Raw genomic sequence first — 26,244 nt, 5'->3', positions numbered from 1 at the left:
TGATAGCAGAATTTTTATTGCTGTTTTTATTTCTTTGCTTGCTATTGAAACGGGGGTTTCTTGAGAGAAAACCCAGCGAATTCTTGTCTATGGTGAGCGAAGAATGACACCCGCAGACCTCAGGAAGGGGAGTAAAAGGTTTATTGGAAGCAGCAGGGAATGGGGCAAGGGTGGCTGAACACCCCAAAGGGGCTGGAACTCTGGGTCCAGCAGCTGCCTTCAGGACAATACTTGATAGTAGCCCAAGCCGAATTGCCTTCAGGTGCAGGCTGCTTTCTTCCGGAGTCCACGCGATCTGCCAGAAGGGAATAGAGAAAAGTGGCCGAACACCCCATAGGGGCGGTCGGAACTCCGGGGTCCAGTAGCTGCCTTCAGGGTCACTACCCGAGTGTCGCCCGAGCCAAGTACCCATCAGTTGCAAACTACTTTCTCCCAGAGTCCATGTGATCTGCCAGAAAAGAGGTGCAGGTCACCCCTAGGGGCCTGGCCAGCCATGATGTCCAGCAGAGGCCTTCAGGTCACTACTCGAGAGTCACCTGAGCCACGTGCCCTCAGATGCACTCTGCCTTCTCTCAGGGCCAACACGACCTGTGAGAGAGAGAACAGCTCCCCAAAAGGGGAGGGGGTCCCGAGCGGGAAAGTCCCCCCTTTTGCCATCTGACTGGCCTTGGCTGACCGCTTGCAAGTCAGCTTTTGGTTAGGGTGACTTTTGGGATTCCAAGGAGAATTTGCATAGGGCATTTGCAAGTCCTTTGAAGGGTCTCCTTTCAGGAATGCCAGACTTGCTTGGTAGGTTTGTTGATTAGGAAACTCAGGATGGCTTTGTGAAGCTCTGGTCCTTCTTATCTCTGAGCCTTTGGAGTTTCAGGCATTTGTCGCCCCTCAGGAAACTCAGGAAATTAACTTTTTTCTACCAAGGCCTTTTCCCTATCTGCCTATTTCCTTTCTATCTCCTCACTATTGGTTGGTTTAGGCTTGCTATGTCCTCTGGGTTCAATTTAGGTAGGTTATTTGTGCTTAGAAATTTACCGATTTCTTCCATGTTTTCCAGTCTATTGGAGTATAAATTTTCAAAACAGTTTCTGATAATCCTTTGAGTTTCCCCACTGTCTGTGGTGCTGTCTCCTTTTTCAATTCTGATTTTAATGATCTGAGTTGATTTCTCTTTCTTTTGGTTAGGTTGGCCAGGGGTTGTGACCTATGTATTTTTTAAACCTTGATGTGTGGTCTGTTGAGCATTTCCTTCTATTGGCTGAGATTAGTTTATCTCTATATCCTGGTTGTCCTTTCCTGTGGATCACCTCTCTGATCCAATCTTAGCCAGAGCAATTTAGAGGTGACAACAGGTTCACACACGGGGAAGTAGTATTGTTTTCAATGGTGAGAGTTAGGTGAGAGAGGAGGAGCTGGGTGATGGGTACAGGCATAAGGTAGAGAATATGATCAAGTTGAGTAAGAGCCTAAGTATAATAAGATAGTATCTGAGCCGAGCATGGTGGCACATGCTTGTAATCCCAGAATTTGGGAGGCTGAGACAAGAGGATCCAGGTTTGAGGCCAGCCTCAGCTACTTAGTGAGGCCCTTTGCAACTCAGTGAGACCCTGTTTCAAAATAAAAAATAAAAAATAGGGCTGAGGGTGTAGCTCAGAAGTAGAATGTCCCTGGGTTCTATCCTCAGTACCACACACACACACACACACACACACACACACACACACACACAAAGGTAGTATCTGGTTGAGATGAGAGATAGTTAATATATAGTAGGATTCTTATAATCAGTATAGAGCATTTGGGTATAGAGATATGAAATAGTCTGAATATAAAACAAGAAGATACAGAAAGAGAAAAAAAGGTTTTAAGAGAAAAGAGTAGATAGGATAAAGAGAGGTTTGTAAAAGGGATGAAAGAAGGAGCTAACAAACATGTAGAAAATAACAAAATAAAACAACCAACCAACAATAATTACAGCAAATCAATAACAAAACCAACCAAAAAAAAAAACTAACAAAAGTGAAAGAAAAATAATTCTGCAAAAATTTATACTTAACAGGCCCACTTGACCTCCGCAGAGATACTTTCAGCCGTTTAATATCTGTTCACTGTAATAGGTTCTGGGGAATGTTCCAATATCTCTCGTTTAATCAGCAACCTATTGTCAGTTTTTGGACCCACTTTTTGAGTGTCTGCACCCCTCTCTTGCCTCTCACCACCTTGTGCTCAGGTCTCAGGGTGGCGGGTATCACTGTAAATGGGTTCCATGTAAGTGCAGGGCTCTGTGCTTTCCAGCTCTGGGCCTGTGCCTCCCTACCTGCACTGGCAGAGGGTGCCCAGAATGATACCCAACCTACCTTTATTCGTCAAGTCACCTCAGCATGCGAATAAGAGGCTGTGAATTAAATACTTGCTCTCTTCTTCTTAGAGAACTCGGACTTCCCATCAGGTTAACACAGCGAATCAGACTTTAAAATGTACTTTAGGGCCATGCATGGTAATGCACGCTTGTAATCCCAGCATTTGGGAGGCTAAGAATGGAGGATCATGGTTCTCAGACAGCCTCAGCTACTACTTAGTGAAGCCCTTTGCAACTCTGTTTTAAAATAAAGAATAAAAAATAGGGGTTGGGGTGTACCTCAGGGATAGAATGCCCCTGGGTTCCATCTCCAGTACTGCAAAAATGAAAAGAAAATGTACTTTAGGCAAACTCTGTCAAGGAACTTACTACTCTGGCTAGAGCTTCCCCCATACCTCTTTCCAGGCTCTGAGTTGGTCCAAAGGCTTGTCTTAGGCCCAGCCCCTTCAAAACATGATATGATGAGCCATTCTTAACATGGCTGATACACGCCTGATACAGAAAAACCTGACCTAACCAATGTGTAGCTTCTCTGTGTCAATTCCTACAGGCAATAGTTGCCTATGACAAGAAGTAGAAGACAAAACAAGCCAGGTACCATCTCACTATTAAGACTCCATCAGATGGATCTCAAGGGTGCTAGTTAATTCCCTCTTGGAAGGTGTTCACTTCTCTACTCCCAGAGCAGTAAAAGTGCCCAGGATCGCTAGCTGGCTCTATCCTACATGAATCAAACCATGCTGACAGAAAAAAACTCTGGAATTTCAAAATCAAGCCAAACCTGTATGGAGCTGGGTGCCGATAATTATTTAAATTTCCTTGTTAGAAAGGAAGAAGATGGCTGGGCGTGGTGGCGCACGCTTGTAATTCCAGCATTTGGGAGGCTGAGACAGGAGAATATCGGTTCGAGAACAGCCTCAGCTAATACTTAAGCTCTGTACAACTCAGTGAGACCGTGTTTCAAAATAAAGAATAGAAAATAGGGCTGGTGTTGTCACTCAGAGGTAGAATGCCCCTGGGTTCCATCCCCAGTACCGGAAGAAAAAAAAAAGGAAAAAGAGGAAGAAGATGGGTAGCTCCTAGATTCCTAGTTTGGGAGGCCTTCCTCAAGGGAGATGATATTTGTATAAAGGAATGGGGGGTACTGGGGCTGGAAGTCAGGGGCATTCTACCTGCATACCACACCTCCAGCCTTTTTTCAATTTTTATTTTCAAACAAGCTCTCACTACATTGTGAAGGGCCTCATTATATTGTGAAGCTGGCCTTCAACCTGTGGTCCTCTTGTCTCAGCCTCCCAAGGATTGGGATTACAGGCATGACTCACCACACCCAGCTGAAAACATATTTATTAATTAATTAATTTATTTATTTACTTACTTAATTACTTATATATTTTTGCGGTACTGGGGATTGAACCCAGGGACATTCTACCTTCAAGCTATACCCCCAGCCCTATTTTTAATTCTTTATTTTTTGAAACAGAGTCTCACTAAGTTATGGAGTGCCTCACTAAGTAGCTGAGGCTGGCTGTGAACCTGCGATCCTCCTGTCTCAACCTCTCAAGTACTGGGATAACAAGTATGCCTCATACTACACCTTCAGCCCTTCTTCATTTTTTATTTTGCAACAAGGCCTTACTACATTGTTGAGGGCCTCGTAAAATTGTGAAGCTGGCCTCCAATCTGTGATCCTCCTTTCTCCACCTCCCAAGAACTGGAATTACAGGCATGTCTTACCACACCCAAGTAACAACATTTATTGTTTAGGGAAGCCTTCTCAACATAAACCCCTGCACAAAGGAATGGAGAAATTTCCAGTGATTTACAATTCAGCTAATGGGCAATATACAGTTAGAAGGTCAGACACGGGGCTGTGGGAAGCTGCCATGTTCTTCCCGACTCTTTGCTGTCTCTGAGTCCCTGTGTTTTGGCTGTTAATGAGGAGGGAAGTCCATAGCCTGTCTGAACTTCTTTCTTGTTTTGTTTTGTTTTGTTTTGTTTTGTTTTGCAGTCTTGGGAATGGAACCCAGGAGCATTCTACCTCCGAGCTTACACCCCCTGCCCTATGTTTTTCCTTTATTTTGAAACAGGGTCTCACTGAGTTGCAAAGGGCCTCACTAAGTAGCTGAGGCTGGCCACAAACTGCGATCCTCCTGTCTCAGCCTCCTAAATACTGGGATTACAAGCTTGTGCTACCACGCCCAGCTCAGCCTGCCTAACTTCTGAGACTCAAGGCCCCATTTGTTTTTCTCCAGAGTTGATCCCCATTACCTGATCAGCCCTCTTGAGTCCTAGCAGGCAATATGCACCTGTCCAGATGGGGAATGGTATCTCTGAAGAGAAAGCAATGTCTGCATTATCCCAGGAAATGCCTCAAAAACCACAATTGGTAGTGAGAGAAAGGGGCTGATGAGGAGCTTTCTGCCATGGCCCACTGCAGGAGCATCCACTATACCAAGCACCCAACAAAGGGAGGACTGTTGTGGGAGCCCCAGAGACAATTCCCACACACCGCTAGATCAAAAGGAGTCCAAGAATACTCATGGAGGGGTAAGAGGAGCAGTCCACTGTACCCACATCACTCTCGCCATGGTGGCTCAGCCCAGAGCACCAGAGGCCCTTCACCCGGGGTTTCCCCTGCAGGGGAATTGAGACGCTGTTTGAGCATGCCAGATTCCCTAACCCATGGGCACAGTGCCCAAGAAGCCACTTCTCTCCAGCCACCCCAAGTATAAGGTGATCATCTTGGCTGAGTATTTGGAAGAGGCTGGGAGCAAGACCAGACCCCATGCACCACCAAGAAACTCACCCACAAGTCACTAGGCATGCCTCACTCATGGGCCTCCACTGCCGGAGAGCAGGCATATTGACTGTCCACCAGGGTGGCCTCTGGAGCTCCCATGACCTGTGCAGGTGTCTCGAGCAGACAGCTGGCTCAACTGCAGGATGACAGCAGCACATGTCTGACCTGTGAGCGCAGCCCTGGGAAAGCGCTGGTGTCCCCAGCTGACGGGTCCAGCCCGTCAGGTGTGGGGCTGAGAGGGAAGGTTGAGTGCCGATGGCCTGAACAGAACCACACGAGCCAGGAGACGTGTCAAGCAGGATCTCGTTTTTTTTTTCCCCCCCTCAGGCAACCCAATAAGGCTCAACATTACCAAATTGGGCTAGCAGGGGCAAGGAGAGTAGTTACGCCCTCCATATCCACTCAGCGCTACATGTTGCAGATTCATTCATCGGAAGTTCAGGTGGTTCTGCAGACCTGCGCTTGACACTACCTGTAGCTGATTCATCGGAAGTTCTGTCAGGCAGTTGTGCAGACGTCAAGGCGCTTGGCGCTACATGTAGTTAATTCATCAGAAGTTCTGTCAGGCCATTCGAGCAGACCCCAACACCCAGCACCTGTCCTAGCCTCGTGGAACAGAGAGAGTGATGGAAGGAACGCCACTCAGGAGAAACAGAGGTGAGAGCCTGCACAGGTGAGAACAACTCCAGAGCCTCCCAGAGCCCAGCTGGACCCATGGTGACAGTGATACCAAATACCTTCCCTCCACACCAGAAGGAGGGGACCTGCCTTCCCATTCCAGTGCACACCCAAGGGAACCGGCAGTGCTGGGAGTGGAGGGAGGAGACCGCAGAGGACAGGAGGTCAGGCTCTGACCAAAGGGACTGAGCTGAGGGAAGAGGAAGAGGCGGCCACTGTCCACAGCCTTCTTCTGTCCCCCACACAGGTGGCAGTCTTGCCTGCGAGGACACACACAGTGCCTATAGTCAGAGTCTTGGAGCCTGAGGAGTCACAGTCTCCATTCAGTCTTGGCTGAGCTTTTGGGTTATCCCTCTCCACCTGGAATGTCTCCAGAATGGAGTGTTGGCAGAGAAGGTGGGTGGGAGGTACAGGGGGGGAGGGGCTCAGGTTTCAGGAGCACTAAAGCCAGCGTTGCCTGTGGAGTCCTCAATTTGGTGGACCTGTGGGAAGAGGAGGAGGCCCAGCTAGGGGGAGGAGCAGCAGCAGCCACAGCTCTGTCCATGGTGCTGACCTCTCAAGTCTAAAATTCACCCTGGAGCAGACATGGTGGCGCACGCGTGTAATCCCCACATTTGGGAGGCAGACACAGGAGGATCGCGCAGGTTCGAAGCCAGCCTTGCTGGTTTATGAGACCCTGTTTCCAAATAAAAATATAAAATAGGTCTTGCAGTATAAACTGGAGGTGGAAAGGTTCCCAGGAACCCCAGTACCACCAAAGGAGGAGGAGGAGGAGGAGGAGGAGGAGGAGGAGGAGGAGGAGGAGGAGGAGGAGGAGGAAAGAAAAAGGGGAAAAAGAAAAGAAAAAAAATTCACCCTCGAAACCCCATGTAATGTGGCCACCAACTGGAAGAGGAAGAGGCAGGAGAGTGTCTCAGGTACTTGAGGGATTCGCTAAGAGTTACTCTCTGATGTTGAGTAGCCTCAGACACTGGGAATATTTGCAAAATCCGTCTACTTCTAGGACTCTAGCTTCTCATTTCTCAAAGGCAGGATCCTGTTGGCATTTTCCAAAGGCCAATAGGTTCTGGACTTCTGTGCCAAGAATGTCCAGGCAAAGGGAGTGTCAGAGCTGACCTGTGCTGGGACCGCAGGCAGTAGCTAAGATCATGGTGTTAAGGGAAGAGGGAAGGTGAGGAGGGATGGTGACCCATTTCCACATGGGCAGGGCATCCAGATATGGAGGCTGAAGCTGAATCTCCTCTACAACATGGCTGGGTCACTTTCCTCACAAGCCCTCAACAATTGTAACTCCCAGCCTCCACGCCAGATGAGGTTCTGGGGGTGTGAGAAAGGAAGTGAAGGGGACAGCGCATGGGCTTCCACCCACACTGGGAATTCATGGTCCTGCTGTGGCCGCTGGAAAAAGGGCCAGGCTGAATTTGAGGAAGGAAGAAACAGCCTTCTCCACACATTTCTGAATCCAAGTGGCCTGCAGTTGGGGTATATTTTTAGCAGGAGTGCACTCATGTGTCAAGAACCTGGAAAGCTTGGGGTCAGGGTGCTGGCTGGATTGGGAGCCAAAGTCACCTCCCACTACAGTGAATGTAGAGGCTTGTACCTAAGAATCGTCACTCTGAGGAGAACCACTGGGGTGTGTACTGAGTTCTCACATCCCATCTACACAGGATCATAATCTGGAGCTCAGAGGAACCTGAGGATTGGGGGAAGAGGAAATCTATGCAAAAACTGGATGAAACCAGAAACTTTGTATGCACTCTCAAAATTTTTTCTTAAAAACTTATTCCCACTTTTCTCTATATTCTTTGACTCTAAAACACATATTTAGTGAAGGGCGTAGTAGTGCACAAGGAATAGGAATACAAAAATAAATGCTTGTAATCCCAGCATTTGGGAGGCTGAGACAGGAGGATTGTGGTTCAAGGCCAGCCTCAGCTACTACTTAGTGAGGCCCTTTGCAATTCAGCGAGACCCTGTTTCAAAATAAAGAATAAAAAATAGGATGGGGGTGTAGCTCAGAAGTAGAACACTCTTGGGTTCCATCCCTGGACCAGGAAAATAAATAAATAAATAAATAAATAAATAAATAAATAAATAAATAAATATTTGCATGCGCGCGCGCGCGCACACACACACACACACACACACACACACACACACATCCCTGACTATTGCATTGATGCATGCCTATAATCCCAGTACTTTGGAGGCCTGGGAAGTTGTTGAGGGTCTTGCTCAGTTGCTGAGGCTGACCTCAAACATGCACTCTTCCTGTCTCAACCTCTTAAGTACAGGTGTGTCTCACCACACCTGGCTATGCCAGATTCATTTCTAATTGCTTGTCTTTCCCCAATACACTGTCTGTGGTCCACCCTAGCTGGGGGTCTGCACCTGGTCTTGCAGACAGCAGTTCTCCCAGGGCTTCCTGGGAGTCAGACCTGACAGGGCTGCTGCAGCTGCCCCTGCCCTGTGGCATCTGCTCCTCCACACCTGGCATCTGCTCACAGCTATGTGTGTCACCTCGCCATCCCACAGCAGGTGACATCCTTGCAGACAATGCTGCGGGGAATCTGTGTTTCAAACAGGGTGAAGCCTCAGCACTGAGCCTGGGCCCAGGCAGTGAGCTGAAATGGTCCAGTGCACGTTCCTACCAGACCTCAGCCCCCTGGTCCATCTTCAGACCTGTAAAAATAAAAAATAGCAGCATAACAAAGTGACAAACAACTATAATGGTAAACCAGACATAGTGATGCATATCAGGCATCGCAAAAAGTGGGTGGGAGAGACAGGAAGATCACAGATTTGAGGCCAGCTGCAACAAAGTAGCAACAAAGAATCTCAGCAACCGAGCAAGAATCTGTTTCAAAAACAAAGATAATAAAAATGGCTGGGGGTGTAGCTTGAATGTAGAATGCCCCTGGGTTCAATCCCGGGTAACACACACACACACACACACACACACACACACACACACACACACACAAAGATAAACATATGGACAAACATAATATGATATTGTATCCTGCAAACACAGAGGAGGGGAGCACAGCTTCTTGCCCATCCTGGACACCTGACCTCATGTCCAGGAGGTTCCGGAAACTCCTCCTCTGAGACCCCTGGAAGATCCAAGATTGCAGGGGCCTCAGCTTGGACCTCTGTTCCTTGAGGCCAATCTTTCTCCAGGGACTTTCCTTTTTCTTCTGCTCATGACCATGATGATATAGATTTCAGACATTTGAACTATTTCTAAATGTTAAGAACAAAAAGTGTGTGTGTATGTGTATGTGTGTTACTGGGCACTGAATCCAGGGGCATTCTAGTATTGAGCTACACTCCCAGTCCTATTTTATTTTATTATTTTATTTTGTGGTACTGAGGATGGAACCCAGGAGCATTCTACCTCAGAGCTACACTCCCATCCCATTTTTTATTCTTTATTTTAAAACAGAGTCTCACTGAGTTGCCAAAGGCCTCACTAAGTAGCTGAGGCCATCTGTGAACCGTGACACTTCTGTCTCAGCCTCCCAAATGCTGGGATTACAAGCGTGTGCCACCGCACCCGACTCTTATTTTTTTTTTTTTTTATGTTGAAACAGGGTCTCACTAAGTAGCAGAGGGCCTCACTAAGTTGCTGAGGGTGACCTCAAACCTGTGATTCTCCTGTCTTAGCCTCCCAACTACTGGGATTACAGGTGTGCACCATCATGTCCAGCTTATTTTATTTTGAAAGGGGATCTCACAGAGTCAAGCAGGTTTTCCATGATCCTGCAAGCCTCATATCTCAGCCTCCCAACTACTGGGTGTACAGTACTTGGGACCTTCAGTGGACACACACATTGTCCAACACCTTGAGCCTCTCACATTCCAAACCCATGTTTACCCTGGTCTAGAAATTAACTATAGCTGAACCTCCCCATGTCTTAGGAACCACAACTCCGAGGACGGATGTGCAGGACAGCAACCTTCAAATGAGGAAGCTGAGGCTTGGAGAATAGATGCTGATGCTGAAGACAAGGTGGGCAGGAAATGAGGGGCTAACATTAAATACAAAATAGCCTCACCGCAATCAGGGCAGCCCTGCCCAAAGAAACAGGATTAGTGTTAGGCCAGAATGGCTCAGAAGTCTGTTCTCAGGGAGTGGGGCAGGATCCTTGTTAAGTAAAGAAACAGGAAGCCTACACAGGGGACTGTTCAGCAGAGGATACACACACACTCAGAGCCAGGACGAAAGCCAAGTTTCCATCCTACCTCCCCGCACCAGTGCCTGTGCTCACCCAGGACGGAGCTCCAGGTGAGATTTACATCAGTGCTCAGCGTCTCTGCTGCTCTGCGTCCACCTGCAGCAGGAGCCTGCATCTTCCCCACAGTATCTCCAGGGCGGGGCTGATGACTGGCCATGGCAGGGACCCCACAGCACTGTGCAGATGGATGGGCTGGAGGAGGGGAGGGGACCATGGGAGACTCTGAGAGGAAGAACCAGGTGTATTTCCCACTCTATCTTGGTCCTCAGTGAGGACAGACAAGGCAGAGAGAAGATGGGGTGGGAGGAACCACGTTCCCTCTGAAGGGGCTGCAGAGAGGTTGAGCCTATCAGAGTCTCCACCCTGGGGGAATGAGTGGTTTCTGGGGAGCAGTTCCCCTTCCTGTGGGGCTGCTGAAGTGACAACCGCGTGAGTAGCAGGACCCAGCCTCCAAGTGGCCACAATCCATGTGTCTGTCCTTCCGGGCAGACACTGTGAGCTGCTCCATCTGAACACCGAGACCATTGGGAAGGGACGCCATGGCTCCAAACTTCATGTACCTGCTCTGCCTTGGTGAGACCTGAGGAGGACAGGGGACACCCTGTTCTGGAGGGGCCCCACCCCACAGCTAAGACCTAGTCCAGCAGGACACCCCAGGATCCATGGTTCTGGGGAAAACAGGAGCTGTTCAGACATCATGGCAAACCTCTCACAGGGAATTCTCTTCCAGGGCTGAGTCTGGGTCCCAGGACCCCAGTGCAGGCAGGTGAGTCCCAGTGTCCCAGATTAATGCTCCTCACTGGAAACAAGGGGCTACTGTGGGCAGTGGGGTGATGGGCTGATGCTGGGGAGGCCTGGAGGGTCCTGGGCTGAGAGCTGGGGTCTGAGGGGGAAGGTGCTGGGACCCAGCCTCTGATCTCCTTGCAGGGACCCTCCCCAAGCCCAGGCTCTGGGCTGAGCCAAGTTCTGTGATCAGCTGTGGGCAGCAAGTGACCATCTGGTGTGAGGGGACTCTGGGGGCCCTGGAGTACCACCTGTATAGAGAAGGAAACATACAGCCCTGGGGGCGACAAATCCTGACTCCATTGGAGCCTAGAAACAAGGCCAAGTTCTCCATCTCGTCCATGACAGAGCACTATGCAGGGCGATATCACTGTTACTATCACAGCCCTGCTGGGTGGTCACAGCACAGTGACCCCTTGGAGCTGATGGTGACAGGTGAGAGGACACTTGGGGACCCCAGACCCAGGCTCTGCCTTCAAGGAGGGGGTCTGCTCTCAGGGTGTCCCCTCTCACAGCCAGCCCTGAAGAATAACTTGTGAAGTATGAGCCCATTTAACTCACTGCTTCCTCCTCTCCTAGGAGCCTACGGCAAACCCAGCCTCTCAGCCCTGCCCAGCCCTGTGGTGGCCTCAGGGGGAAACGTGACTCTGCAGTGTGGCTCCTGGATCAGATATGACAGGTTCATTCTTGTTGGGGGAGGAGAACACAAGCTGTCCTGGATCCAGGACTCACAGCCACATCCCAATGGTCAGGTCCAGGCCCTGTTCTCTGTGGGCCCTGTGACTCCCAGCCACAGGCAGAAAATGTTCAGATGCTACGGCTATTATGGCAATAAACCCCAGGTGTGGTCAGACCCCAGCGATGCCCTGGAGCTTCTGATCTCAGGTAAGGAAACCCTCTCTTTGCCTCACACAATCCTGGGCACCAAGCAGGGTAAAGGCAGGGCCCTGTCCTGACCCCTGGAGAGAACCACATTCTGCAGTGTCCCTCTGACCTCAGCTATGATAGATTCACTCTCTCCAGGGAGCGAAGATGTGACCTCTCCCAGCACCCTGGCCAGCAGCCCCAGGCTGGGCTCTTGCAGGCTGACTTCCCCTGGGCCCCGTTGTGCAGCTCTTATGGGGGACTGTACCAATGCTACCTTGAACACGTGTTCAAGTATTCAAGTGTTCAAGAACACGTCCTCAAGTGTTCGGCCCCCAGTGAGCCTTTTGGGTGCAACCAGGGACCCTGACAGGCCCCTCTAGGGGAGCCCCAGGAGGGGAAGGCCAGGGTGAGGGGGGTCGCATGGAAGGAGAGACAGAGTTACAAAGTAAGACAGAATCAGATAAAACAGAGACAGACAGGGACACTGAGGGTCCTCAGGGAAAGGTAGTGGTGACATCTCAGTTCAGAAGCAGATGTGCGGCCCTCACCCCTTTCTCTTCTCTCTAGGAGATGGAGGCCACGCCCCCTTCACAGTGCCCCCAGGAGAGAACATGACCCTGTTGTACCAGTATCAAACCCTGATATATTCTTTCCCTCTTTCCCGGGAGGGGGCAGCCCACTCCCCGCAACACACATCTGAGTCCTGAGCTCAGCAGCACCAGGCAGAATTCTCCATGGGAGCTGTGACCTCAGCCCTTGGGGGACCTACAGGGACCCTGGTTCCCAAAACTTTCCCCCATCTCCTGTTATGGTCCAGTGCCCCCTGGAGTTTTTGGCCTTAGGTGAGGATCTACTGACCCCATTCTCCATGAGCTCAGAGCATCACTCTGTCCCTGTCCCCAGATCAGCTCTGGTAGGGATAGGACTGAGAGCCACTGAGGAGGCTCTGTCAGAGGGGTTTCTGCCTAAGAGGGGAGATCAGTGGGTTCCACCCAGATATTTGTACCCCTCCCCATCACTGGAATAGAGAAGGGGTTTGTGGGGCAGCAGGAGGGTCGTGGGCAGGCCACAGGGCAAGTACAGGAGAGTGAGCAGACACAGGGTTCCTGGGGTGGTCCAGCCCCTCATCTTCCTCTGGTCCTCATTGCCAGGGTCTTCTGGGCCACAGATCTCACCCAACACTCAGTGAGACTCAGAGGCCTCTGTCAAGGGTCATCTGTGTTCTCAGGCTGCCTGGACACACACTCAGTCCATTTGAGTCCTAGTTAATAATTTCAACTGGACTTGTGTCCACAGGCCTGGCATTCAGGCAGAAATGTTGGCAGAGACCCCAGGGTCCTGGGGGCTCAGAGATGGGCTGCAAAAGGTGTGGTCCAGGCAGAGGGAGATGTTGGGGCCCAGGTGGGGGAGTAGTAGCAAATAGACCTGGCCATCAGGGAGCCCAGCCCTCACCTCCCCATCTCATCCCAGTAAGGCCTAAGGACCCAACACTCACCCCCATAGAGGCAGGGGCCCTGAGTGGTAAGTAAGGGACTCTGGTGGGTGGTGGGCTAGGGACAGGGCTGAGTGATGGGGCTGTAGCCCCCTGTGCAGATGCCAACTTGGATAAGCTTCTTCCCTCTGGGCTTCAGTTTCTCCAGGTATAGATAAGAGGTCTGGTTCAGACCTATCAGTTCTGGTCCACCTTGGGTCATATATCCTAGAAGAGAGGTCCCCTCAGGAAGCCTCCAGGGCTTATTATGCAGTGGGTCTGACCCTCTACACAGTGATGCGGATGTTGCATAGAGGAGGGGGCACAGGTTCTAGATTGGGGTGCTCAGGATCATTCCTTGCAGCTCACAGCTCAGCTTGGAAGGAGAGACAAAAGGCTAAGATTCTCCAAGTTCAGTCCCCATCTCCATTCCTTCCTGCTGGGACCCAGGGGTTAGCGATTACCCCTCTCTGAGCCCCAGTCTACTCATCTGTAAGCTGGGAAAGTGGGGCGACAGTGCCATGGCCACTGTTTTGTGGGTAGGCAAGATGAGTGCACAGCAGAACATGAGCTTGGCATGCAGTAGGCACTCACTGGACACCTTCATTCCTCATTCAAATCATCACTGGTTCACAAGGATAATAAAGGCACCTGAAGTTGTGATTGGGGCCCCAGTAGTCTCCTCCAGTGGCTTTTCCTCTTTTCTTCCTCCTAGCATACTGGTAATGGGACCCCTGAGGACTAAACCTTACCCTGGATCTGGTCCTCAGCTGGTGAATTGGGAAATTCATCCTCAGGGAATTAGCTTGCCTGGTCCTCTGTCCAAGACTGAGCAGGGAGCACACAGAACAAACGGGTTTCTGGACTCAGAGACCATTGTTCTCTCTGATTCTGAGCTCTTGGGTCTCAACTAAACTTGGCTCCAATGTGATTTAGACACAAGTTCTGATATCAGAGTGCACAGAGAGGATGAGGATTCACTGAGGATACAGAGGGAGCTGCCACAGCAGGGACAGGCTCCTGCAGGATCTGCAGAAAGTCATGTCATGAGAACAGGACCAGGGGATCTGGAGCCAGGGCAAAGGCTCGGGTCTCTTCAACGCTTCACCCTTCCTACTCCTATTCTGTGGTTCTCAGGAGCATCTGAGACCATCAGCCCATCACAAGCAGCTCACACCCTGGAGAGGGGACCAGGGAGACTCCTCAGTGATGGGCTGGACACAGTGAAGTCCTGTGCAGGGAGCAGGTGCCCTGGGTGCACATGCAGGGATCCTGGGGGATTTGGGTCTGCCCTGACCTCTGACCTCTGTGTCCATAATTTGCAGCCCCACAGCCCCAGGATTACACCGTGGAGAATCTCATCCGGATGGGCGTGGCTGGCTTGGTCCTGGTGGTCCTCGGGATTCTGCTGTTTCAGGCTCTGTACAGCCAGAGAAGGACCCACGATGGGGCCAGGATGTGAACAAGAGAGAGAACAGGACACCAATTAGAGCCTTGAGAAGAATCTGATGACCCAGGAGATACTAGAAGAAAAGTCGGTCTCCTGGCAATTTTGAGGGGTCACAGGGTTTGGCTATGAGAAGATGTCAGCAGTCTTCTGCATAGATGCTTCCTCTATTATATCTTTGTATCTCCACCCCTCCTATCCAGTGTTATTGACATTCTGAGGCTGGTCCCTTTTTTAATCTTATACTTTCATGTAGCACATTCTGCTCTTCTGCAATTGCCGCATTCCCTAATGAATTCTATTGATGCTAAATCCAAAACGGTGCGCTAAGACCTGTCACTCCTCATGAAGTGACGCTGTATAGATGCTGCAGGCATCTTCTGGAACCAGTCACGGGTGGTGGATAGGACAGCCCAGCAGTGAGCTGGGAATCCTGCTCTGAAGATTATAAGAACAACTGTAGGATCATGCCCCTATTTAAAAGGAAGACAGCATTTAGTATTTAGAGAGAATTTCCAACCTAAACCCCATCAGCAAAGACATGGAAGGATGCCATGTAATTTTTGATGTTCCACTATTTCCACATGACCCAGGTGAGGCTGGCTGGTGTGCTCAGGATGGACACCCCAGGGCTGATGGGAAGCAGCAATGCGCTCACCTAGATTAAAACAATAAAAATGTGCGAGCACCTTCCGGGATGGGAAGGATAGAGTAACCAGAGTGGAAACAAAGAGGGGAAGGGGCATGCTCACAGAGAGTATGAAGAAAGTAGTAAGGATGCACAATAGGTCAAAATAACCAGCTAGAAGACAGGGGTGTGGAAGTCTACTCAAAGAAACTTCACTAGCCCGCTAGTATGATACTGCTAGTGTGATAGTGCTAGTGTGATACCGCTCCTGTGATACTGGAATTTTCCAGGCAGAAAACACAAGCGAGGAATAAAGAGCATTTATTTTATGGGTACAGAATCAATTTGTGGGTATTGATCAGGATGCTCATATGGCACAGGAATGCTGCATAGTGTGACCTGAATCCCACACAGATCTCCAAAACAGTAGTGACACATGCAGACATCTCTGCGGGGTCTGGATGTAGCAACATTAAGTTCCCAGTGAGGACAGGGGCTGGTCAGTGGTGTGGCTGAACTGTTTGTTGGTTGGGCTGTGTGGTGCAGGGTCTCCTCTGACCGTTTCTCCCACCTGCCAGACATGCTGGGGTGAGGGGCAGGTCGCTGAGCAGTGGGCTGAGGAGGAAGAGGACTGAGCAGGTGTGAACGGCAATGGTGGCCACCACATCCTGCTCATACTGCAACTGTGCTGGGCTCTTGTGTCCTGATGTAGAGAAGAAGTAGCGTGCCCTCTGATTCACCTCCCCTAAGGTGCAGTAACTGCTGGAGGGACAGTAAGTGAGGGTCCCGGTGGGAAATCCCATCCTGAAGACATGGTGGTACAGAGTCCTGGATGCCAGCAGGAGCTGACGGGAAGCTGAGCTCATGGTTGCCGGGCCCAGGCTGAGATGCCCAGGAAAAGCTCTGAGACCACACATAGTCATAGGAGAGTGGGTTCAGTGGGTCAGGTCACCTCTGTTGGGGTTGTCTCTCCAGGACTCCTCCTGGCCAGATGATGTAGAGAGACATGGTGCGTCCTCCACATTCCATATTGTACTATGCACCAAACATCTGGGGCTCTCCCAGGTTGGAGGGATGGGGATAATGGGACAACCTGAGCATCCCTGCAGTGAGTCCCTGGCAGCACAGACATGGGGTCCTTTGGAGACCCAAGACTCACCCTCTGTTCTGGAACCTCTCCCTCCATACCTCTCAGGGCCCAGCCAGGTTCCCAAAGAGCCTCCAATGTCCTGTCTTTGGGGCCTCCGGGGTGGGCTGTGTCCACTCTGTGAGGAGTGCGCTCTGTGCTGGGATCAGGACCTCTGAGGACCAGGAGCTGACTGCTGCGGCTCTTCAGCCCGTGCACAATGAAGAGTTAAAGGGCTGTCTACTGCAGGACCTGAGGGACTGGCTCGAGGGCAGGGATCACACAGACCCCATAATACATTCTTGTGCAGGTGAATTGCTCAAAATGAATTTTCCTAATTTATCTTTTCTTACTTGGAGCTGATGAATTTCACCGTAGTGTCCCACCCATATATTACTACTGACACATGTCACAGTGTATACACAAGTTGGAAAAGGATTTCTGAGAAAAAGAGTAGAGAGGCGGAAAAAATGTCAACTGTGGGGCACAGCATATATCAGTAGCTGTAACAAACAAAAATCAACTAACAAAAAAGCAGCCCCTTGACAAGAAAAACAAAGCAGTGAAAATACATACGAATGAAAACACATAAAAGGGAGCACGGTGAAATAAAATCCAATAGTCAGAACACGAGATCGAGAGCGAAGGGCCTGAGCACATGACTGACCTGATGCGGTGGCTGGTGCCATCTCAGGCTGTGGTCCACTCCACAGCCCCAAGAAATCCCAGCAAGAAAACCAAGGACTTGAGGTGAAGTAAGCAACATATGTCTGCACCCAGTTGCCTGTGCCCTTCTTCCTCATATTGGAATGTGGACCAAGTTCTATTTTTCCTTATAGTTAATCTTATTATTCTTTTTTTTTGTTAACCTTCTTTTGAAATAATTTGCTTTTCATTAAGTTCTTGTTACCATATCTTAGTATACTGATGTGTGTGTGTATGTGTGTGTGTGTTTGTATCAAACCCAGGGGCGTTCTACCTCTAAGCTCTGCCCCCAGGCCTTTTTATTTTATTTTATTTTATTTATTTTCTTATCTGTATCTTTATTTGTGTGTGTGTGTGTTACTGGGGATGAAACCCTTCTACCTCTGGGCTACACTCCCAGACCTATTTTATATTTTTTATTTGGAAACAGGGTCTCTTAAGCCAGCAAGGCTGGCTTCGAACCTGTGCGATCCTCCTGTCTTTGCCTCCCAAGCGTGAGGATTACAAGCATGCGCCACCACGCCCGGCTCTGTATTTTTATTTTTAAATAAAATCCAGCTTATTTTTATTTTGAAATAGACTTATTAGGTTGCTGAGTCTTGCTAAGTTGTTGCGGCTGGTCCTGAATCTGTGATCCTCTTGTTTCAGCTTCCAAGTAGTTCAATGATTTATTTACTCATTTATTTATTTATTTAGTGGTGCTGCAGATTGAAATCAGGGGCACTAAACTTACAAATTATACTCTGAGCCCTTTTTATTTTTTTATTTTAAACAGGTCTTATCAAGTTGCTGAGGCTGGCCTTGGACCTGCAATCCTCCTGTCTCAGCCTCCCAAGTAACTGCTACCACACCCAGCTAAGTTCACTGATTTTTTTTCCTATTTTTTTTGGGGGGGCAGGGTGCTGGGATAGACCTACGCCTTTCTACCTCTATGCTACACGACCAGCCATAATTTACTTTTTATTTTATTTTAACATAATTTACTATTTATTTTATTTTAACAGGGTCTCACTAAGTTGCTGAGCCTGTCAGCGAACCTGTGATCCTCCTGTCTCAGCCTCCCAAGTCCTGGGATTATAGGTGTTCACCACAATGTCTGGCAAGTTCACCGGTTTTAAAATGTCTTTTCTAATCATTCCTGCTTTGTTTTTATAAGGAGGAGGGTGCCAGGGATTGAACCCAGGGACATCCTACCTCTGAGCTACACTCCCATCCCTTTTTCATTTATTGTTTGGTGACAGGGTCTCACTAGGTTGCCAAAACTCCTGCTTCATTGCTGAGGCTGGCCTCAAACTGGCCATCCCTCTGTCTCAGCCATTCAGCAAGTAATGGGATTACAGGCCTCTGCCACCACATCCACCTGAGATCACTGATTTTTTTAAATATGTTTTTAAAAAAATCATTCCTCTTTCTTAATTATCTTATTTTCTTTGATGTATAATATCATCATCATAATACTATTTATTTATTAGTGGTAACTTAATTGAGCCTAGAGACATTCTACCACCAACTACGCCCCCAGCCCTTGTTTAAAATTTTTGTTTTAGGCTGGGCTTGTAATCCCCGCGCTTGGGAGGCGGAGACAGGAGGATGGCGCAGGTTCAAAGCCAGCCGTGCTGGCTTAAGAGACCCTGTTTCCAAATAGAAAAAAAAAAAAAAGTATAAAATAGGTCTGGGAGTGTAGCCCAGAGGTAGAAGGACTTCCAGGAACCCCAGTACCACCAAAAAAAAATTTTTTTTTGTTTAGAAACAGGTTTTCACTAGTTGCTGAGAGTCCGGCTCCATTTCCAAGGCTTTCCTCAACCCTGCGATCCTCCTGTGTCAGCCTTCCAAGATTTGGAAGTACAGGCATGAGCCATCATGCCCAATTTATCATTCATTTGTGTGTGTATGTGTGTGTGTGTGTGTGTGTGTGTGTGTGTGTGTGTGTGCACGTGCATGCACGCTTGCATGCACACTGTTGATTGTGCTACAATCCCAGCACTATTTTATTTTTTATTTTAAAACAGGATCTCATGCCGGGTGTGGTGGCGCACGCTTGTAATCCCCACGCTTGGGAGGCGGAGACAGGGGAATTACGCAGGTTCGAAGCCAGCCTGGCTGGCTTAAGAGACCCTGTTTCCAAATAAAAATATAAAATAGGTCTGGGAGTGTAGCCAGGAGATAAAAGGGTTTCATCTCAGGTATCACAAAAAATAAATAAATAAATAAAACCAGGAAATCACTAAGTAATGGAGGTCCTCAATAAGTTGCTGAGACTGGCCATGAACCTGCGCTCCTCCAGTCTCAGCCTCCCAAGTACTGAGATTACAAGTGTGCACCACCACACTGGGCCTTATGATTCAGTTGAAAACAGGCTCTCTCTTCTGTTTGTTTCTTATTAAATTGACTGATTATTGAGAGATCTCTAACTTTATTTTCAAAATATAGGGGCATTGAGTCCCAGAAGTTTGTGGAACCTCTGGGTGTCTCTGTCAGGTATCGTAGCCAGCTGAGGGTCATTGGTTCGTGTCTTTCAGGACAGGTCATGGCGAGAGGCCAGGGCAGCGTACACACTGGGCTCGGCTGGGGGCTCCCGTTCCTGCGAAGTGGGAGGCGCGGGTGTCCCTCGTCTGAGTGCCCTGCTGCACACCTGGGCGTAGATCACTTCCTGGGCATCTTCAGGTGCAGCCACCTGGAGTGACAGTGAGAGGGAAGGCTGTGCTGGGCACTGGGGAAGCCTGGGGGCTGGGAACAGGGAACCTGATCATCTGCCTGTCCTGTGTTCTTTGCATCCAGGAATTCCTATGAGTGGGTGGGGTGAGGAGACCCCACCTTCCAGGGTTTAGAGCTCCCCTGGGCATCCTTCGCCCCTGGGGGTCTCCATGACCTGGGCTCTGCAGCGAGAGACACTGAGACAGAGACAGAGCCCCTCCATTCCACCTGCAACTCCTCCAGCCACTTTCCCACATGGTGGCCAGGTGATCCTTTAAAGACTGAGGTTGGAGTAAGTCGCCTCCTCCTGCAGCCCCAGCCTCCCCTCCCCACACTCTGAGCCCTGTCGTAGGCTCCATCTTCCTGAGGAGTGTGTTGCTGCCTCAGGACCTTGGCACCTGCGTGTCCTCAGCTGCGGGTGCTGGTCCATGAGCCACGCGTGTGGCCCTGTCCTCCAGCCTAGTGCTGAGCTCACCTCATCAGAGCCCCCAAGCCCACACATCCATCCCTCTCTCTGCTCTCTGTCCTCAGCAGCGCTTGTCACTCCTGACACTCCACTGATGTCCTGTTTGCCCCCCTCGAGGCAGCTCAGGGAGGGGGAGCCCTGCTCCCTGCTGTGTCTGCAAGAGGGGGCTCCAGTGCACCCTGGAGGGGCGAGTGCAGGGAGCCTGGGGACTGCGCGGTGGCTCATTCCTCATGAGTCTCCTGAGACCCTGAGAGAGAGCAGTTGCCAGCAAGCCAGAGGCTGAGGGCACAAGGGACCCGGAGGTGCTCACCTGACTGTCCAGCTCCACCCTGTCCTCAGGCCGCCTGCTCTTCACAGCAGCATCTGTGGGGACAGAACACGGGGGTCTCCTGGCCAGAGCCCCTGGGGTTTCTCAGCCCCGCAGGTCCCTGCACTGTCCCACATGGGGACACAGAGCCAGGCAGGGGCGCCAAGGTCCCAGGTGCACAGTGAGGGGGTCCATCCCCTCAGCCCCTCCCAGGCCCGGCCACCCCCGACCCAGGCCCCTCGCCCTCTCACAGGGGTACTCCTCACAGGGGTGCTCCTCCTGGGCTGTAGCAGCTGGGCTGGAGCTGGGGAGACAAGGGGTGTCAGGTGGCCGGGAGGCACGGCAGGCTGGAGGGGGTCTGGGTCCTCGGGAGAGAATCACCTCTTGTGTAGGCTGCTGGTCTCAGGTGCTGGCTCCGCGGCCCCTGCAGGATGGTGGGAGTCAGCCTGTCCCTGTGCTGTGTGAGACAGACAGAGCCTCAGCCTGGGCTTCGCACCCGCCCACCCCACAGACCCTGCAGGGGAGGAAGGGACTGAAGACAGGCTAGATGGAAAGGCTTAAAATCACCTGGAAGCCCTAGGACACAGTGATGGAGTGTGTTCGGATTTTGGATCTAGGATTCTGCACACGTGTTTCTGAGCTGACCTAAGCTGACCTGCGCCCACCTGCCTGCTTTCCCTGGGCTGTGCCCTGAGCCCACCCTCGGCCACCCCCTCCTGAGGCCCGCATCACCCTCGGCCTACTCACCCGCCTTCCTGCCTGTGCCCTGGCGGCGGTGTCTCCAGCGGAGGAGGAGAAGGAGGAGGCCAAGGCCAAGCAGCAGGAGGAAGGCCGCGGAGACCCCAATCAGGAGGTTCAGATGCCTTCCCAGGCCTTGGGCAGGAGTGACACGTGGATGAGAAATGGAGCTGCTTAAGTGAGCGCCTGTGTGTGCAGGGCCTGGGCTGGGTCCACCTTCCTCACCTCCTGCCCCACAGGTGTACAGCAAGGGATGCCACCCACCCAGTTACAGACCAGGAAACTGAGGCTCAGACAAGGGGTCTCCTGCCCCGGGTCCACAGCAGGAAGCAGCAGGGCTGGGGATGAACCCAGGAAGTCTGACTTCAGCCTCCTTCATCCTCCAGAGCTGCCCTGGGGCCCCTGTCCCTGCTCACTCTCCTGCCTCTGCCCTGCGGCCTCCCGGTGACCTTCCTGCTGCCCACCTGGCCTGTTCTTCATTCCAATGATGGGGTGGAGTGCACTTATCTGGGGGGACTCTGCTGATCCTGCCCCTCACAGGAAGAATCCTTCTCTGGCTGAGGTTCCCTAGGGAACCCTCACTCCAATCCTAGCCAGAGCTCTGCTGGGGGCAAGGACCCGTGACTCTCTGGACTCAGAGAAACAAAATCAAGGGTCCCTCACCTGAGACCACGAGGTCCAGGTTGCACTGGGCCATGGCAGCAGGTGTGAGGGGGGCTGAGAACCATGGCACCTGTGGGTGCCCCAAGGGCTGAGGTCACAGCTCCCATGGAGAATTCTGCCTGGTGCTATTGAGCTCAGGACTCTGATCCAGATGCAGGGGGTATGGGCTGCCCCCTCCCTGGACAGTAGAAAGTGCCCCTTGAGCTCTAAGACTGGAAAAACAGGGCCACGTTCTCTCTCAGGGACACTGTGAAACAGGGAGCTGTCCTAGGGAGGAGGAGAGCGAGGGCCCCACCTGGTTCTCAGCTGAGTCCTCCCAGGGGCCTGTCTCTGAGGACCCTCGGTGCCTCTGTCTGTCTCTGTTTTCTCTGACTCTCTCCTCCCTGCTCATCTGTCTCTCCCTCCCGGAAACCCTATCCTTTTGATTGCCCCCTTTTGGGACAACCCCAAAAAGGCCTGAGAATCTGCATCTCTGGCTGCACCCGCTGGGGACTTTTTCCATGATCAAGGAGGAGAGATGTCCACCATAGTATCTGTACTGGTCCCTGTGGGAGCCACTCACCAGGCCCAGGGGAAGTCGCCCTGCAAGAGCCGAGCCTGAGGCTGCTGGCCAGGGCACTAGGGGAGGTCGTGTTCCCCCACCTTGGACAGAGTGAATCAGTCATAGCTGAGGTCAGAGGGACACTGCAGGGTGAGGTTCTCTCCAGGGGCCAGGACAGGGCCCTGCGGGGTCAGGAGGGAGGGCTCCCTGGACACCCCTGGAGGGCAGAGGAGCCAGGGCTCAGGGCTGCTTCCTCCAACCCCTACCCCTCCCCTGCTGCCTGCGGGACTCTGTCTCTCACACCTGGGTCTGGCTCAGAGCCCAGGCTCCCATCCTTCCTCTCACCTGGGGCTGTTCTGGGGAGCAGCCGCCCACACCCTGCTTGGTGCCAGGATTGTGGGAGGCAAAAACAGGGTTTCCTTACCTGAGACCTGGAGCTCCAGGGGGTCACTAGGGTGCGACCACACCTGCGATTTGTTGCCATAATAGCCGTAGCACCTGAATGTCTGCCTGTGGCCGGGGGACACAGGGCCCACTGGGAACAGGACCTGGACCTGACCAATGGGTTCTTGCTGTGATTCCTGGATCCAGGACAGCTTGTGCTCTTCTCCTTCAATCAGAATGAACCTGTCATATCTGATCCAGGAGCCACACTGCAGGGTCACGTTCCCTCCTGCGGCCACCACAGGGCTGGGCAGGGCTGAGAGCCAGGGTTTGCCGTAGGCTCCTAGGAGAGGAGGAGGCAGTGAGTTAAATGGGCTCTCAACTCCCACATTAACCCCAGGGCTGGCTGTGAGAGGGAACACCCTGAGAGCAGACCACTCCCTGAGGGCAGAGCCTGGGGCTGGGGTCCCCAAGTGTCCTCTCACCTGTCACCACCAGCTCTAGGGGGTCACTGTGCTGTGACCACCCAGCAGGGCTGTGATAGTAACAGTGATATCGCCCTGCATAGTGCTCTGTCATGGACGAGATGGAGAACTTGGCCTTGTTTCTAGGCTCCAGTGGAGTCGGGATATGTCGCCCCGGGGGCTGTATGTTTCCTTCTCTATACAGGTGGTACTCCAGGGCCCCCAGAGTCCCCTCACACCAGATGGTCACTTGCTGCCCATGGCTGATCACAGAACTTGGCTCAGCCCAGAGCCTGGGCTTGGGGAGGGTCCCTGCAAGGAGATCAGAGGCTGGGTCCCAGCACCTTCCCCCTCAGACCCCAGCTCTCAGCCCAGGACCCTCCAGGCCTCCCCAGCATCAGCCCATCACCGCACTGCCCACAGTAGACCCTTGTTTCCAGTGAGGAGCATTAATCTGGGACACTGGGACACACTCACCTGCCTGCACTGGGGTTCTGGGGCCCAGACTCAGCCCTGGAAGAGAATTCTCTGTGAGAGATTTGCCATGGGGTCTGGGCAGCTCCCAGACCCAGAACCACGAATCCTGGTGCCCTGCCAGACCAGGTCCTGGCTGTGGAGTGGGGGCCCCCAGAACAGGGTGTCCCCTGTCCTCCCCAGGTCTCACCGAGGCAGAGCAGGTACATGAAGGTTGGAGCCATGGCGTCCCTTTCCAGTGGTCTCGGTGTTCAGATGGAGCAGCTCACAGTGTCTGCCCAGAAGGACAGACACATGGATTGTGGCCACTTGGAGGCTGGGTCCTGCTACTCACGCGGTTGTCACTTCAGCAGCCCCACAGGAAGGGGAACTGCTCCCCAGAAACCACTCATTCCCCCAGGGTGGAGACTCTGATAGGCTCAACCTCTCTGCAGCCCCTTCAGAGGGAACGTGGTTCCTCCCACCCCATCCTCTCTCTGCCTTGTCTGTCCTCACTGAGGACCAAGATAGAGTGAAAAATACACCTGGTTCTTCCTCTCAGAGTCTCCCATGGTCCCCTCCCCTCCTCCAGCCCATCCATCTGCACAGTGCTGTGGGGTCCCCGCCATGGCCAGTCATCAGCCCCGCCCTGGAGATACTGTGGGGAAGATGCAGGCTCCTGCTGCAGGTGGACGCAGAGCAGCAGAGACACTGAGCACTGATGTAAATCTCACCTGGAGCTCCGTCCTGGGTGAGCACAGGCACTGGTGCGGGGAGGTAGGATGGAAACTTGGCTTTCGTCCTGGCTCTGAGTGTGTGTGTATCCTCTGCTGAACAGTCCCCTGTGTAGGCTTCCTGTTTCTTTACTTAACAAGGATCCTGCCCCACTCCCTGAGAACAGACTTCTGAGCCATTCTGGCCTCACACTAATCCTGTTTCTTTGGGCAGGGCTGCCCTGATTGCGGTGAGGCTATTTTGTATTTAATGTTAGCCCCTCATTTCCTGCCCACCTTGTCTTCAGCATCAGCATCTATTCTCCAAGCCTCAGCTTCCTCATTTGAAGGTTGCTGTCCTGCACATCCGTCCTCAGAGTTGTGGTTCCTAAGACATGGGGAGGTTCAGCTATAGTTAATTTCTAGACCAGGGTAAACATGGGTTTGGAATGTGAGAGGCTCAAGGTGTTGGACAATGTGTGTGTCCACTGAAGGTCCCAAGTACTGTACACCCAGTAGTTGGGAGGCTGAGATATGAGGCTTGCAGGATCATGGAAAACCTGCTTGACTCTGTGTCCTGGGTGAGCACAGGCACAGGTGCAGGGAGGTAGGATGGAAACTTGGTCTTGTCCTGGCTCTGAGTGTGGGTTTCTTCTGTTGAACAGTCCTCTGTATGGGCTTCCTGTTTCTTTACTTAACAAGGATCCTGCCTCCTCTCCCTGGGAACAGACTTCTGAGCCTTTCTGGCCTCCACACTGGACAGGGCTCTCCTGATGGGGTGGGGCTGCCTTCTATTTAATGCCAGCTCCTCATCCACGGCCTGTGTTGTTTCAGCATCAAAATCTGGTCCCTGAGCCTCAGCTGCCTCACTTGGGGCCTATCATCCTGCACCTCAGTCCTCAGCACCATGGGGCACTGGTGCCTGGAACATGGGGAGGCTCAGCCTGGCTTATTTCTAGAACAGGGTAAACATGGGTTCAGGGTGTGAGAGGCTCACGGTATTGAGAATGTATTTGACCACTGAAGGTCCCTTCAGCTAGGCATGTTGTCGCTGGGCTGAAATTCCAGTACTTGGGAGGCAGGGACAAGAGGATTGCAGTCTCTGGGCCAGAAACCTTCTAACTGTACATTGTACATTAGGTGCATGAAAAATCACAGGAAGCTGGCGTGATGGCGCATGCTTGTAATCCCAGCACTTGAGAGGCTGAGACAGGAGGATCGAGCTGGTTCAAAGCCAGCCTCAGCTACTTAGTGAGGCTCTCAGCAACTTAGTAAGACCCTATTTCCAAATAAAATATAAAATAGGTCTGGGAGTATAGCCTGGAGGTAGAAAGCTCCTGGATCTCACCCCCAGCACCACAAAATCAATCAATCAGTCACAGGAAATTCTTCCATTTCCTCTGTTCAGGAGGTTTATGGGTTTATATTGAGAAATTTTTTTTTTTAGTGTTGTTAGTTGGGTATGGTGGCACAGGCCTGTAATCCCAGTTCTTGAGAGGATAAAGCAGGATTGCAGGTCCAAGGTCAGTCTGACAATTTAGTGAGGGCTTCAGCAACATGGTAAGACACCATTTCAAAATAAAAACCAAAAGTGCCAGGGGTGTAGCTCGTAGGTGAAATGCTTCTGAGTTCATTCCCAGTGGTACACACACACACACACACACACACACACACACACACAAACACAGTCTCTCTTATTAATAGTGGAATAGTTCTATA

The 26,244-nt window shown here is 51.5% G+C and overlaps 2 protein-coding genes across 2 annotated transcripts in view; one reads left to right on the top strand and one right to left on the bottom strand.

Moving 5' to 3' along the window:
* Positions 1-24,057, bottom strand: part of LOC308268624 (leukocyte immunoglobulin-like receptor subfamily A member 5) — a gene marked incomplete at both ends in the record, with an annotated part of 464,412 nt that extends 440,355 nt beyond the window's left edge. The window contains 4 exons of the mRNA XM_080703733.1: positions 22,936-23,238; positions 23,381-23,671; positions 23,837-23,872; positions 24,024-24,057. Of these exons, the coding sequence (XP_080559859.1) occupies positions 22,936-23,238; positions 23,381-23,671; positions 23,837-23,872; positions 24,024-24,057 (664 nt within the window). The remainder of the gene's footprint in view (positions 1-22,935; positions 23,239-23,380; positions 23,672-23,836; positions 23,873-24,023) is intronic.
* Positions 10,615-14,658, top strand: LOC308267884 (leukocyte immunoglobulin-like receptor subfamily A member 5; the record flags this gene model as incomplete). Its single annotated transcript, XM_080702838.1, has 5 exons — positions 10,615-10,648; positions 10,806-10,841; positions 11,003-11,293; positions 11,438-11,743; positions 14,522-14,658. 5 exons carry the CDS (start codon positions 10,615-10,617, stop codon positions 14,656-14,658), a joined length of 804 nt encoding a protein of 267 aa, XP_080558964.1.
* Positions 24,058-26,244: the final 2,187 nt, after the last annotated feature.

Source organism: Muscardinus avellanarius (assembly GCF_963383645.1).
Source record: "Muscardinus avellanarius genome assembly, chromosome: 10".
Taxonomy (NCBI): Eukaryota; Metazoa; Chordata; class Mammalia; order Rodentia; family Gliridae; genus Muscardinus; species Muscardinus avellanarius.
The sequence above is the reverse complement of the archived record's forward strand: the minus strand, read 5'-3'. Positions and strand labels throughout refer to the sequence as shown.